The sequence below is a fragment of the Borostomias antarcticus genome (assembly GCF_949987555.1).
Source record: "Borostomias antarcticus genome assembly, chromosome: 10".
Taxonomy (NCBI): Eukaryota; Metazoa; Chordata; class Actinopteri; order Stomiiformes; family Stomiidae; genus Borostomias; species Borostomias antarcticus.
Genome location: NC_140243.1, coordinates 3,122,731 through 3,137,940, shown reverse-complemented (window position 1 = coordinate 3,137,940; position 15,210 = coordinate 3,122,731). Strand labels below are relative to the sequence as shown.

The 15,210-nt window shown below is 46.3% G+C and overlaps 2 protein-coding genes across 2 annotated transcripts; both read left to right on the top strand.

Annotated features, from left to right (window-relative positions):
- Positions 1-2,843: 2,843 nt before the first annotated feature.
- Positions 2,844-13,279, top strand: LOC311313694 (E3 ubiquitin-protein ligase TRIM16-like; the record flags this gene model as incomplete). Its single annotated transcript, XM_084443868.1, has 6 exons — positions 2,844-3,443; positions 4,479-4,574; positions 4,827-5,060; positions 5,246-5,405; positions 5,708-5,737; positions 12,747-13,279. The coding sequence occupies 6 exons, from the start codon at positions 2,844-2,846 to the stop codon at positions 13,277-13,279; spliced, it is 1,653 nt and encodes a 550-aa protein (XP_084299994.1).
- Positions 9,784-12,325, top strand: LOC311313632 (E3 ubiquitin-protein ligase TRIM47-like; the record flags this gene model as incomplete). Its single annotated transcript, XM_084443806.1, has 4 exons — positions 9,784-10,383; positions 11,412-11,507; positions 11,800-12,033; positions 12,146-12,325. The coding sequence occupies 4 exons, from the start codon at positions 9,784-9,786 to the stop codon at positions 12,323-12,325; spliced, it is 1,110 nt and encodes a 369-aa protein (XP_084299932.1).
- Positions 13,280-15,210: the final 1,931 nt, after the last annotated feature.

Here is a 15,210-nt window from a genome sequence, read left to right as displayed (position 1 = left end):
CATGAATGTTGGTGTTCATGACTGCTGTTTAAATGATTGGTTAGTTGTTTTCTCTCCTACTGTTACCTAAGTGGCTGTTATATTTCATCCTGAAGTAAAGATTAAATAAAGGCATATGAAACTGAAAGACATCTCATTACTGTATGAAAATGTGTGGAATTTGCTCTTATTACTAAAACTCTTTCCCTCCCTTCCTCCCCGTCACCACCTTACATCCTTTCATCCTTCTCTCCGTCTTTCCATCTCTCTCTCCGTCTTTCCATCTCTCTCTCTCTCTCTCTCTCTTTCCCTCTCTCTCTCCCTCTCTCTCTCTTTCTCTCTCTCTCTCTCTCTCTGTTTGGCTGTTGTTTTTCCTCTTCCATCTCTGCACCCTATCACTATCATAATTACTATGCGTAAACATGTTGTAATAGATTCTGTTAGGGCTAGTGGAGGAGGACCCAAGAGCAGACATGACAGGCGTATGGGGACAAACCCACGTTGGGGCACGTTTACTGGCGAGGGTCAGGCAGGAACGTGGTAGTCAGACAGGCGAGGGGGTCAGGCAGGAACGTGGTAGTCAGACAGACGAGGGGTTCAGGCAGGTTCTTGGTTCTCCAGTCAGGCAAGTTTCAGGCAGGTTCTTGGTTCTCCAGTCAGGCAAGGTTCAGGCAGTGGACGGAAGCTAGTCTTTCACCGAAATAGCTGTGAATTGAAATGACATGAAATAATGTCTGATTAATTAAGATAGGTCTTGTCACCTGGACACATCAGTTTCAATGCTTCCAATGCTAATCCAGCACAATAAGAGCGGGATAGCCAGTTAGCTCATGGGCTCATGGTATAAATGACCTATAGTGAATCTTTACCAGTCTGTTTCCAGTCCCAGTGTATCTTCAGACCTCCCCAGCGTCTCTGTCCCTTCTCTTCAGTTCTTCAGTGATGTGACTAAGGCTGTCTCTGAGCTGAGAGAGAAACTAGAAGACGTGATCAAGGGAGAGTGGTCCAGCATCTTCTTCACAGGTGTGTTGGAGATATCCCCTGATGACAGAACAACCAAAAGGAAGAGAGACCTGGCCCGGAGGAAGCCCGGGGCCCTCGTCTGGAGCCAGGCCCAGGTGGAGGGCCCGCATGCGAGCGACTGGTGGCCGGGCCCAGCCCGAACAAGCAACGTGGAAGCACCATCTCCTCCTTCATCGTCCCGTCGACCCACCACCCGCGGGAGGAATTGTCGGGGTCGGGTGCGCTGCGAGCTAGGTGGCATTGAAGGCGGAGGGCACCGACGGACCGGACCCGGGCGGCAATGGCTGGCTCTGGGGACATAGAACGTGACCTCGCTGGGGGGGAAGGAGCTGGAGCTTGTTAGGGAGGTGGAGCGATACCAATTACACCTGGTGGGGCTAACCTCCACGCACAGCACCGGCGCCGGAACCAAACTCCTGGATAGGGGTCGGACCCTGTTCTTCTCCGGAGTTGTTCACGGTATGAGGCGTAAGGCCAGGAGGTGAACCAATAGAAGCTCTAACCCAGCAGCCAATCATACTGTAGACTCTGGGATGACCACTATCAACAAGGATGCAAATCCAATTTATTTAGGGTCGGCTATAGGGGTCAGGAACATACGGAAGAGCATTAGGGCCAACAACTGAGTTTATTATTTTTTCAAGCTTCTGAGTTTAAAGTCAGAATTTCTGAGAAAAAAGTCAGAAATAACAAATAACCTCTGAGATTGAAGTCAGAATTTCTGATATTAAAGTCAAAATTTCTAAGAAAAAAAGTCTGAAATAACTTCTGAGATTAAAGTCAGAATTTCTGAGATTAAAGTCAGAATTTCTGAGAAAAAAAAGTCAGAAATAACTTCTGAGAAAAAAGTCAGAATTTCTGACTTTAAACTCAGAAGCTTAAAAAAACAACAACCTCTGCTGTTGGCCCTAATGCTCTTCCGTAGGAACATGTTTCACAGCAAGAGACATTTTTTCATGTTTGAGGAAAAAAACGTGTAGCCTAATCTGCGAGCCACAATGGATGAAAACCAAACCATGAGTTTGTATGAAAAACACTGTATGGCAATTGTACTCTCTCAATATTGCCCTTAAGCATGTCATCATGTGCAGTGATATTAGGGTACCGATACATGAGGCGACAAATGTCAAACATATTCTGGTGGTGGTAGCCTAGCCTACATACAGTTGCAGTTTATGTGCCCATGGGAACTTTGCACTAGTTCATTATGTTTGCAAAAAATCATAAAAAAGTTTTTTCACTGTCATTATGGGGTATTGTATGTAGATTGATGAGGGAAAAAATTAATTGAATCAATTTTGGAATAAGGCTGTAACATAACAAAATGTTGAAAAAGTGAAGTGTGAATACTTTCCGGATGCACTGTAATTCTCCAATAAAATTAGAGTCATGAACTTTATTCATTTGCCTGTCTGTAGAACATGGCAACTTCTCTTGAGCCTCTGACTGAGAATCTAGATGACAGATAATACAGTGCTCTATCTGTCCAGCAGGGGGCTCTACAGGACAATGAACAGCAGTCTATGAACAGCATGACGTGACAATAAGCTTCTCAGTAAATAAAATATGTGAGAGATTCTACTGAGAAATGTTTTGTGAGATATGGTGACATGATGTGACATGAATTAAAAGCTGTACATGGTTGTCATAACCTCTAAGAATTACAACAAGAAAACACACAATCTCTCTTTCTCTCAAAGCACTCTGGCAGAACCAGGAAATGCCTTGCTCCTCCCACTATTCTCTCTCTCTTCTGAGGAAACGAAAGTAGCTTAATCTCTCTCTAGCTCTGCGTGTGTGAGAAAGACTGAGTAACCACGTCGTGTTCCAAACACAGCAGCATGGCCCAGAAGGGAGTTCTGATTGACCAGGAACAGTTTTCCTGTTCTATCTGTCTGGACCTCTTAAAGGATCCAGTCACCCTCCACTGTGGTCACAACTACTGTAGCAGCTGTATCGAGGGCTGCTGGGACCAGGATGAACAGAAGGGAATCTACAGCTGCCCCCAGTGCAGACGGAGCTTCACTCCAAGGCCTGCCCTGATGAGGAACACCATGCTGGCTGAGCTGGTGGAGAAGCTGAAGGAGACAGGAGGAGCCCAGGCCGCTCCCTCTGAGCTGACCAGCCCAGCTGGGTCAGAGCTGGTGACCTGTGACCTCTGCACTGGGCCCAGGAAGCAGAGCGCCCTCATGTCCTGTCTGGTGTGTCTGTTGTCCTACTGTGAGACTCACCTCCAGCCCCACTACCAGGTTCCTAGATTGAAGAAGCACAAGCTGGTCAAAGCCACGTGTGGACTGGAGGACAGGATCTGCACACGTCATGACAAGCTGCTGGAGGTCTTCTGTCGGACAGACCAGCAGTGTATCTGTTATCTGTGTACCATGGATGCACATAAAGGCCATGATACGGTGTCAGCCACAGCCGAGAGGGCAGAGAAACAGGTAAGACCTGACCAGGTCAGAAAGCACATTGTGTTGCCTCTATGTATGAAGTGCGCTATACAAATAAAGTTTGATTTGATTTGATTTAGGTTAATTGGAATGAACATTGAATCAAGATGACAGAAACAGGGTTGTTTTCCATCCATGTTTTTTGAAGGGGATAAAAGGTCTTCAGTGCATGAGATCTGAATAGGTTACGGCTAAAATGTATTTAAAAAGTAGGAATATATCCACCCAAAATACTGAAATGAGTGATAATTTGACAGAGACAAACACCACTTTTAGTCTTTGATGATTATTATTTTATCATAGTCTGTCACAAGTTAAAAGTCCATTGTGAACTCTTATCTGGCCTACATACAGTACAATAAAGAACTATACAACGTCACCAAGTGCTGACTCATATCAGGAAATGCAGGAGAACTTTTATGTTGCCCCATCAAAGTGACATCAGACCCAAAACTTTTCCCCCTCCTGACATGTTAGAAGGGGGGATATTGTCCTTCTTTCAGTGCCTGCAGGCAGAACTACAGTAGAGAGTAGCTCATTAATTGATCATCACAAGAGAGAGTCGTGATCGTGCGGCTAAAGATTCCCCAGGCAGAGCTGGTTGATGCTGCTAGGGAAAGGGATGTCTGGGGCCCCCTGCTGGAGCTGCTGCCTCCGCGACCCGACCCTGGATAAGCAGATGAAGATGATGATGATGATGATGATGATGATGATGAAGAGAGAGTCGTCCTGCTCATTTTCTGAGTGACGTCAAATACACCTTTGATACCAAGGATGGATACTTGCTTCTATGACATACCTGTATAAATGACCTATAGTAAATCTTTACCATGTATGTAAACTTCACCTTTAGCATATAGAGCTACAGCGTACATACCTGGAGTGGACAGTCAGGGGTTGAAGTTCATCTCATGTTTACCAGCTGTACCAATGTTGCTGATACTGTAGCTGTGTTATGACAGAGCTCCAGTACTGTTTCTACTGTAACTTTTAATGTTTTGTTTTAATTTGTGTGTTTATCTCCAGAGAAAGCTGGGTCTGAGTCAGCAGAAAGTCCAGCAGAGAGTCCAGGAGAGAGAGAAGGAGCTGAAGGAGGTCCAGCAGGCTGTGGAGTCTCTCCAGGTCAGCATCAGGATGTCAGCTACTCTAGCTATGGTGGAGGGAGATACCAGGCCTCGTGAGACCATCCTGAACTCACCAGCTCTCTTTCAGTTTTCCTCCACAGATCAGGATGGTGTTATGAGGCTAGGAGATACCTGTAGGACAGTTATAACTGTCACATTCAGGATTATTGGTTTCACTTGAACTCTTTCTTTCTTTCTTTCTTTCTTTCTTTCTTTCTTTCTTTCTTTCTTTCTTTCTTTCTTTGTCCAGCGCTCTGGTCAGGCAGCAGAGCAGGACAGTGAGAGGATCTTCACTGAGCTGATCTGCTCCATTGAGAGAAGGCGCTCTGAGGTGAAGAAGCTGATCAGAGCCCAGCAGAGGGCAGCAGTGAGTCAGGCTGAAGGACTGGTGGAGAGACTGGAGAAGGAGATAGCTGAGCTGAGGAGGAGAGACGCGGAGCTGGAGCAGCTCTCACACACAGAAGACCACATCCACTTCCTCCAGGTACAGTAGCTGGACTCTCCTGGCACCTGACATGTGAACATCACCTGGTTTGGTCTATTGATTAGGCAGAATATTCTGTACACTCGGTATGTGTTTCTGTTTATTTCCTATCTCTCTCTTTCTCTCTCTCTCTCTCTCTCTCTCTCTCTCTCTCTCTCTCTCTCTCTCTCTCTCTCTCTCTCCAGAGTTACCAGTCTGTTTCCAGTCCCAGTGTATCTTCAGACCTCCCCAGCGTCTCTGTCCCTTCTCTTCAGTTCTTCAGTGATGTGACTAAGGCTGTCTCTGAGCTGAGAGAGAAACTAGAGGACGTGATCAAGGGAGAGTGGTCCAGCATCTCCTTCACAGGTGTGTTGGAAGAGTTTTGAGAAAATTATTCTGTAAAAATATCACTAAAGTACGGAGAGCAACAAGTGATCCTGTCTCGTCCAATAAGAAACAATGTGACCAGAAGAAATATTTGGGGTTCACAATGAAACACATTGAACACATCTCTGTATACTGTCTACTTGGCTTTAAAATTGATGTGTGTGTGTTTGTGTGTGTGTGTGTGTGTGTGTGTGTGTGTGTGTGTGTGTGTGTGTGTGTGTGTGTGTGTGTGTGTGTGTGTGTGTGTGAAGTCTCTTTAGTGGATGTGTTGTCTCCTCCAGAGCCCAGGACCAGAGCACATTTCTTACATTGTGAGTGTGTGAAGTCTCCACCTCTCTCTGTTGAATGATAAATCAACAATACCAGCTTTAAGGGGGTCAGATGAACGGTCATGTTATTAACTCTGATCTGGTCTCTGCTCTGTTCCCAGATTCCTGTCCGCTCACTCTGGACCCAAACACAGCACACACATCCCTCTCTCTGTCAAGGGAAAACAGGAAGGTGACACGTTCAGAGCAGATCCAGTCATATCCTGACAATCCAGACAGATTCACCTTCTACTCCCAGGTGCTGTGTAGAGAGCCTCTGTCTGGGCGCTGTTACTGGGAGGTGGAATGGAGAGGTGGTGTTTTCATAGCAGTCTCATATAAAGACATCAGCAGAACAGACTCCTCCTCCTCCTCCTCCAACTTGTTTGGTTTCAATAACAAGTCCTGTTGTTTAAGCTGCTCTAGGGTTGGTTACAGGTTCAGACATAATAATGTTGAGACTAAAGTATCAGGCCCTCAGTCCTCCAGAGTAGGAGTGTACCTGGATCACAAGGCAGGTTCTCTGTCCTTCTACAGCGTCTCTGACACAGTGACCCTCCTCCACAAAGTCCAGACCACATTCACCCAGCCACTCTATCCTGGGTTAAGGGTGTTTGGTTATAATGACTGTGCAGAGATCAGTAAACTGTGGTAGAGGGAGGGGGATCCTTCCAGAGGATGGGGGGAGAGTAGGGGGGAGGAGATGAGGGGGGGGGGGGGGGGGCAGGGGAAGAGGAGAGGAACGTAACGTTGCCTCTGGCTCAAGTTTGGAACCTCATGAAGCAGAGTTCAGACTAGATTCACCCAGCCACTCTATCCTGGGTTTGTATGCCTTCATGCAGTCACGCTTTTCTCAGTCATTTTGTTTTTATAGATTCAGCTGATTACTAATAATTGTTCTTGCATTGTACTTCAGGAGGCCTAATAGAAGGAAATCTTCATGCCATCATTTGTTTATAATAGTTGAACTTTGGTTATTTAATATTGTAATCTTAACTTGATCATTGTATATTATACTTTTGTCTTACATTCATTCATAAACATCTATTAAAAAAGATGATATTGTTGATGAACTTTGATACTGTATAAGGGTTTTTTTTCTCTGTATAATGACTGAATCAGGTATTCATGAATGTTGGTGTTCATGACTGCTGTTTAAATGATTGGTTAGTTGTTTTCTCTCCTACTGTTACCTAAGTGGCTGTTATATTTCATCCTGAAGTAAAGATTAAATAAAGGCATATGAAACTGAAAGACATCTCATTACTGTATGAAAATGTGTGGAATTTGCTCTTATTACTAAAACTCTTTCCCTCCCTTCCTCCCCGTCCCCACCTTACATCCTTTCATCCTTCTCTCCGTCTTTCCATCTCTCTCTCTCTCTCTCTCTCTCCCCCCCCTCTCAATCTCTCTCTCTCTCTTTCTCTCTTTCTCTCTCTCTCTCTCCCCCCCCCCCCCTCTCTCTCTCTCTCTTTCCCTCTCCCTCTCTCTCTCTGTTTGGCTGTTGTTTTTCCTCTTCCATCTCTGCACCCTATCACTATCATAATTACTATGCGTAAACATGTTGTAATAGATTCTGATAGGGCTAGTGGAGGAGGACCCAAGAGCAGACATGACAGGCGTATGGGGACAAACCCACGTTGGGGCACGTTTACTGGCGAGGGTCAGGCAGGAACGTGGTAGTCAGACAGGCGAGGGGGTCAGGCAGGAACGTGGTAGTCAGACAGGCGAGGGGGTCAGGCAGGAACGTGGTAGTCAGACAGGCGAGGGGGTCAGGCAGGAACGTGGTAGTCAGACAGACGAGGGGTTCAGGCAGGTTCTTGGTTCTCCAGTCAGGCAAGGTCCAGGCAGGTTCTTGGTTCTCCAGTCAGGCAAGGTTCAGGCAGTGGACGGAAGGTAGTCCTTCCACTGAAATAGCTGTGAATTGAAATGACATGAAATAATGTCTGATTAATGAAGATAGGTCTTGTCACCTGGACACATCAGTTTCAATGCTTCCAATGCTAATCCAGCACAATAAGAGCGGGATAGCCAGTTAGCTCATGAGCTCATGGTATAAATGACCTATAGTGAATCTTTACCAGTCTGTTTCCAGTCCCAGTGTATCTTCAGACCTCCCCAGCGTCTCTGTCCCTTCTCTTCAGTTCTTCAGTGATGTGACTAAGGCTGTCTCTGAGCTGAGAGAGAAACTAGAGGACGTGATCAAGGGAGAGTGGTCCAGCATCTTCTTCACAGGTGTGTTGGAGATATCCCCTGATGACAGAACAACCAAAAGGAAGAGAGACCTGGCCCGGAGGAAGCCCGGGGCCCTCGTCTGGAGCCAGGCCCAGGTGAAGGGCCCGCATGCGAGCGACTGGTGGCCGGGCCCAGCCCGAACAAGCAACGTGGAAGCACCATCTCCTCCTTCATCGTCCCGTCGACCCACCACCCGCGGGAGGAATTGTCGGGGTCGGGTGCGCTGCGAGCTAGGTGGCATTGAAGGCGGAGGGCACCGACGGACCGGACCCGGGAGGCAAAGGCTGGCTCTGGGGACATGGAACGTGACCTCGCTGGGGGGGAAGGATCTGGAGCTTGTGAGGGAGGTGGAGCGATACCAATTACACCTGGTGGGGCTAACCTCCACGCACAGCACCGGCGCCGGAACCAAACTCCTGGATAGGGGTCGGACCCTGTTCTTCACCGGAGTTGTTCACGGTATGAGGCGTAAGGCCAGGAGGTGAACCAATAGAAGCTCTAACCCAGCAGCCAATCATACTGTAGACTCTGGGATGACCACTATCAACAAGGATGCAAATCCAATTTATTTAGGGTCGGCTATAGGGGTCAGGAACATACGGAAGAGCATTAGGGCCAACAACTGAGTTTATTATTTTTTCAAGCTTCTGAGTTTAAAGTCAGAATTTCTGAGAAAAAAGTCAGAAATAACAAATAACCTCTGAGATTGAAGTCAGAATTTCTGATATTAAAGTCAGAATTTCTGAGAAAAAAAGTCTGAAATAACTTCTGATATTAAAGTCAGAATTTCTGAGAAAAAAAAGTCAGAAATAACTTCTGAGAAAAAAGTCAGAATTTTAACTTTAAACTCAGAAGCTTAAAAAAACAACAACCTCTGCTGTTGGCCCTAATGCTCTTCCGTAGGAACATGTTTCACAGCAAGAGACATTTTTTCATGTTTGAGGAAAAAAACGTGTAGCCTAATCTGCGAGCCACAATGGATGAAAACCAAACCATGAGTTTGTATGAAAAACACTGTATGGCAAATGTACTCTCTCAATATTGCCCTTAAGCATGTCATCATGTGCAGTGATATTAGGGTACCGATACATGAGGCGACAAATGTCAAACATATTCTGGTGGTGGTAGCCTAGCCTACATACAGTTGCAGTTTATGTGCCCATGGGAACTTTGCACTAGTTCATTATGTTTGCAAAAAATCATAAAAAAGTTTTTTCACTGTCATTATGGGGTATTGTATGTAGATTGATGAGGGAAAAAATGAATTGAATCAATTTTGGAATAAGGCTGTAACATAACAAAATGTTGAAAAAGTGAAGTGTGAATACTTTCCGGATGCACTGTAATTCTCCAATAAAATTAGAGTCATGAACTTTATTAATTTGCCTGTCTGTAGAACATGGCAACTTCTCTTGAGCCTCTGACTGAGAATCTAGATGACAGATAATACAGTGCTCTATCTGTCCAGCAGGGGGCTCTACAGGACAATGAACAGCAGTCTAACAGCATGACGTGACAATAAGCTTCTCAGTAAATAAAATATGTGAGAGATTCTACTGAGAGATGTTTTGTGAGATATGGTGACATGATGTGACATGAATTAAAATCTGTACATGGTTGTCATAACCTCTAAGAATTACAACAAGAAAACACACAATCTCTTTCTCTCAAAGCACTCTGGCAGAACCAGGAAATGCCTTGCTCCTCCCACTATTCTCTCTCTCTTCTGAGGAAACGAAAGTAGCTTAATCTCTCTCTAGCTCTGCGTGTGTGAGAAAGACTGAGTAACCACGTCGTGTTCCAAACACAGCAGCATGGCCCAGAAGGGAGTTCTGATTGACCAGGAACAGTTTTCCTGTTCTATCTGTCTGGACCTCTTAAAGGATCCAGTCACCCTCCACTGTGGTCACAACTACTGTAGCAGCTGTATCGAGGGCTGCTGGGACCAGGATGAACAGAAGGGAATCTACAGCTGCCCCCAGTGCAGACGGAGCTTCACTCCAAGGCCTGCCCTGATGAGGAACACCATGCTGGCTGAGCTGGTGGAGAAGCTGAAGGAGACAGGAGGAGCCCAGGCCGCTCCCTCTGAGCTGACCAGCCCAGCTGGGTCAGAGCTGGTGACCTGTGACCTCTGCACTGGGCCCAGGAAGCAGAGCGCCCTCATGTCCTGTCTGGTGTGTCTGTTGTCCTACTGTGAGACTCACCTCCAGCCCCACTACCAGGTTCCTAGATTGAAGAAGCACAAGCTGGTCAAAGCCACGTGTGGACTGGAGGACAGGATCTGCACACGTCATGACAAGCTGCTGGAGGTCTTCTGTCGGACAGACCAGCAGTGTATCTGTTATCTGTGTACCATGGATGCACATAAAGGCCATGATACGGTGTCAGCCACAGCCGAGAGGGCAGAGAAACAGGTAAGACCTGACCAGGTCAGAAAGCACATTGTGTTGCCTCTATGTATGAAGTGCGCTATACAAATAAAGTTTGATTTGATTTGATTTAGGTTAATTGGAATGAACATTGAATCAAGATGACAGAAACAGGGTTGTTTTCCATCCATGTTTTTTGAAGGGGATAAAAGGTCTTCAGTGCATGAGATCTGAATAGGTTACGGCTAAAATGTATTTAAAAAGTAGGAATATATCCACCCAAAATACTGAAATGAGTGATAATTTGACAGAGACAAACACCACTTTTAGTCTTTGATGATTATTATTTTATCATAGTCTGTCACAAGTTAAAAGTCCATTGTGAACTCTTATCTGGCCTACATACAGTACAATAAAGAACTATACAACGTCACCAAGTGCTGACTCATATCAGGAAATGCAGGAGAACTTTTATGTTGCCCCATCAAAGTGACATCAGACCCAAAACTTTTCCCCCTCCTGACATGTTAGAAGGGGGGATATTGTCCTTCTTTCAGTGCCTGCAGGCAGAACTACAGTAGAGAGTAGCTCATTAATTGATCATCACAAGAGAGAGTCGTGATCGTGTGCGGCTAAAGATTCCCCAGGCAGAGCTGGTTGATGCTGCTAGGGAAAGGGATGTCTGGGGCCCCCTGCTGGAGCTGCTGCCTCCGCGACCCGACCCTGGATAAGCAGATGAAGATGATGATGATGATGATGATGAAGAGAGAGTCGTCCTGCTCATTTTCTGAGTGACGTCAAATACACCTTTGATACCAAGGATGGATACTTGCTTCTATGACATACCTGTATAAATGACCTATAGTAAATCTTTACCATGTATGTAAACTTCACCTTTAGCATATAGAGCTACAGCGTACATACCTGGAGTGGACAGTCAGGGGTTGAAGTTCATCTCATGTTTACCAGCTGTACCAATGTTGGTGATACTGTAGCTGTGTTATGACAGAGATCCAGTACTGTTTCTACTGTAACTTTTAATGTTTTGTTGTAATTTGTGTGTTTATCTCCAGAGAAAGCTGGGTCTGAGTCAGCAGAAAGTCCAGCAGAGAGTCCAGGAGAGAGAGAAGGAGCTGAAGGAGGTCCAGCAGGCTGTGGAGTCTCTCCAGGTCAGCATCAGGATGTCAGCTACTCTAGCTATGGTGGAGGGAGATACCTGGCCTCGTGAGACCATCCTGAACTCACCAGCTCTCTTTCAGTTTTCCTCCACAGATCAGGATGGTGTTATGAGGCTAGGAGATACCTGTAGGACAGTTATAACTGTCACATTCAGGATTATTGGTTTCACTTGAACTCTTTCTTTCTTTCTTTCTTTCTTTCTTTCTTTCTTTCTTTCTTTCTTTTTTTCTTTCTTTCTTTCTTTCTTTCTTTCTTTCTTTCTTTCTTTCTTTCTTTGTCCAGCGCTCTGGTCAGGCAGCTGAGCAGGACAGTGAGAGGATCTTCACTGAGCTGATCTGCTCCATTGAGAGAAGGCGCTCTGAGGTGAAGGAGCTGATCAGAGCCCAGCAGAGGGCAGCAGTGAGTCAGGCTGAAGGAGTGGTGGAGAGACTGGAGAAGGAGATAGCTGAGCTGAGGAGGAGAGACGCGGAGCTGGAGCAGCTCTCACACACAGAAGACCACATCCACTTCCTCCAGGTACAGTAGCTGGACTCTCCTGGTACCTGACATGTGAACATCAACTGGTTTGGTCTATCTCTCTCTTTCTCTCTCTCTCTCTCTCTCTCTCTCTCTCTCTCTCTCTCTCCAGAGTTACCAGTCTGTTTCCAGTCCCAGTGTATCTTCAGACCTCCCCAGCGTCTCTGTCCCTTCTCTTCAGTTCTTCAGTGATGTGACTAAGGCTGTCTCTGAGCTGAGAGAGAAACTAGAGGACGTGATCAAGGGAGAGTGGTCCAGCATCTCCTTCACAGGTGTGTTGGAAGAGTTTTGAGAAAATTATTCTGTAAAAATATCACTAAAGTACGGAGAGCAACAAGTGATCCTGTCTCGTCCAATAAGAAACAATGTGACCAGAAGAAAGATTTGGGGTTCACAATGAAACACATTGAACACATCTCTGTATACTGTCTACTTGCCTTTAAAATTGATGTGTGTGTGTGTGTGTGTGTGTGTGTGTGTGTGTGTGTGTGTGTGTGTGTGTGTGTGTGTGTGTGTGTGTGTGTCTGTCTGAAGTCTCTTTAGTGGGTGTGTTGTCTCCTCCAGAGCCCAGGACCACAGCACATTTCTTACATTGTGAGTGTGTGAAGTCTCCACCTCTCTCTGTTGAATGATAAATCAACAATACCAGCTTTAAGGGGGTCAGATGAACGGTTATGTTATTAACTCTGATCTGGTCTCTGCTCTGTTCCCAGATTCCTGTCCGCTCACTCTGGACCCAAACACAGCAAACAGACGCCTCTCTCTGTCTGGGGAGAACAGGAAGGTGACACGTTTAGAGCTGATCCAGTCATATCCTGACCATCCAGACAGATTCACCTTCTACCCCCAGGTGCTGTGTAGAGAGGCTCTGTCTGGGCGCTGTTACTGGGAGGTGGAATGGAGAGGTGGTGTTAACATAGCAGTCTCATATAAAGACATCAGCAGAACAGACTCCATCTTCTCCTTCTCCTCCTGGTTTGGTAACAATAACAAGTCCTGGAGTTTACAGTGTTCTAGCGATGGTTACAGGTTCATTCATAATAATGTTGAGACTGAACTATCAGGCCCTCAGTCCTCCAGAGTAGGAGTGTACCTGGATCACAAGGCAGGTTCTCTGTCCTTCTACAGCGTCTCTGACACAGTCACCCTCCTCCACAGAGTCCAGACCACATTCACCCAGCCACTCTATCCTGGGTTTAGGGTTTGGAATAATAATGACTGTGCAGAGATCAGTAAACTGTGGTAGAGGGAGGGGGATCCTTCCAGAGGATGGGGGGAGAGTAGGGGGAGGAGATGAGGGGGGGGGGGGGGGGGCAGGGGAAGAGGAGAGGAACGTAACGTTGCCTCTGGCTCAGGTTTGGAACCTCATGAAGCAGAGTTCAGACTAGATTCACCCAGCCACTCTATCCTGGGTTTGTATGCCTTCATGCAGTCACGCTTTTCTCAGTCATTTTGTTTTTATAGATTCAGTTGATTACTAATAATTGTTCTTGCATTGTACTTCAGGAGGCCTAATAGAAGGAAATCTTCATGCCATCATTTGTTTATAATTGTTGAACTTTGGTTCTTTAATATTGTAATTTCAACTTGATCATTGTATATAATACTTTTGTCTTAGATTCATTTATAAGCATCTATTATAAAGGATGATATTGTTGATGAACTTTGATACTGTATAAGGGTTTTTTTTCTCTGTATAATTACTGAATCAGGTATTCATGAATATTGGTGTTCATGACTGCTGTTTAAATGATTGGTTAGTTGTTTTCTCTCCTACTGTTACCTAAGTGGCTGTTATATTTCAAACTGAAGTAAAGATTAAATAAAGGCATATGAAACTGAAAGACATCTCATTACTGTATGAAAATGTGTGGAATTTGCTCTTATTACTAAAACTCTTTCCCTCCCTTCCTCCCCGTCACCACCTTACATCCTTTCACCCTTCTCTCCGTCTTTCCATCTCTCTCTCTCTCTCTCTCTCTTTCCCTCTCTCTCTCCCTCTCTCTCTCTTTCTCTCTCTCTCTCTCTCTCTCTCTCTCTCTCTCTCTCTCTCTCTCTCTCTCTCTGTTTGGCTGTTGTTTTTCCTCTTCCATCTCTGCACCCTATCACTATCATAATTACTATGCGTAAACATGTTGTAATAGATTCTGTTAGGGCTAGTGGAGGAGGACCCAAGAGCAGACATGACAGGCGTATGGGGACAAACCCACGTTGGGGCACGTTTACTGGCGAGGGTCAGGCAGGAACGTGGTAGTCAGACAGGCGAGGGGTTCAGGCAGGAACGTGGTAGTCAGACAGGCGAGGGGGTCAGGCAGAGAGTGGTAGTCAGACAGACGAGGGGTTCAGGCAGGTTCTTGGTTCTCCAGTCAGGCAAGTTTCAGGCAGGTTCTTGGTTCTCCAGTCAGGCAAGGTTCAGGCAGTGGACGGAAGCTAGTCTTTCACTGAAATAGCTGTGAATTGAAATGACATGAAATAATGTCTGATTAATTAAGATAGGTCTTGTCACCTGGACACATCAGTTTCAATGCTTCCAATGCTAATCCAGCACACTAAGAGCGGGATAGCCAGTTAGCTCATGAGCTCATGGTATAAATGACCTATAGTGAATCTTTACCAGTCTGTTTCCAGTCCCAGTGTATCTTCAGACCTCCCCAGCGTCTCTGTCCCTTCTCTTCAGTTCTTCAGTGATGTGACTAAGGCTGTCTCTGAGCTGAGAGAGAAACTAGAAGACGTGATCAAGGGAGAGTGGTCCAGCATCTTCTTCACAGGTGTGTTGGAGATATCCCCTGATGACAGAACAACCAAAAGGAAGAGAGACCTGGCCCGGAGGAAGCCCGGGGCCCTCGTCTGGAGCCAGGCCCAGGTGGAGGGCCCGCATGCGAGCGACTGGTGGCCGGGCCCAGTCCGAACAAGCAACGTGGAAGCACCATCTCCTCCTTCATCGTCCCGTCGACCCACCACCCGCGGGAGGAATTGTCGGGGTCGGGTGCGCTGCGAGCTAGGTGGCATTGAAGGCGGAGGGCACCGACGGACCGGACCCGGGCGGCAAAGGCTGGCTCTGGGGACATAGAACGTGACCTCGCTGGGGGGGAAGGAGCTGGAGCTTGTGAGGGAGGTGGAGCGATACCAATTACACCTGGTGGGGCTAACCTCCACGCACAGCACCGGCGCCGGAAC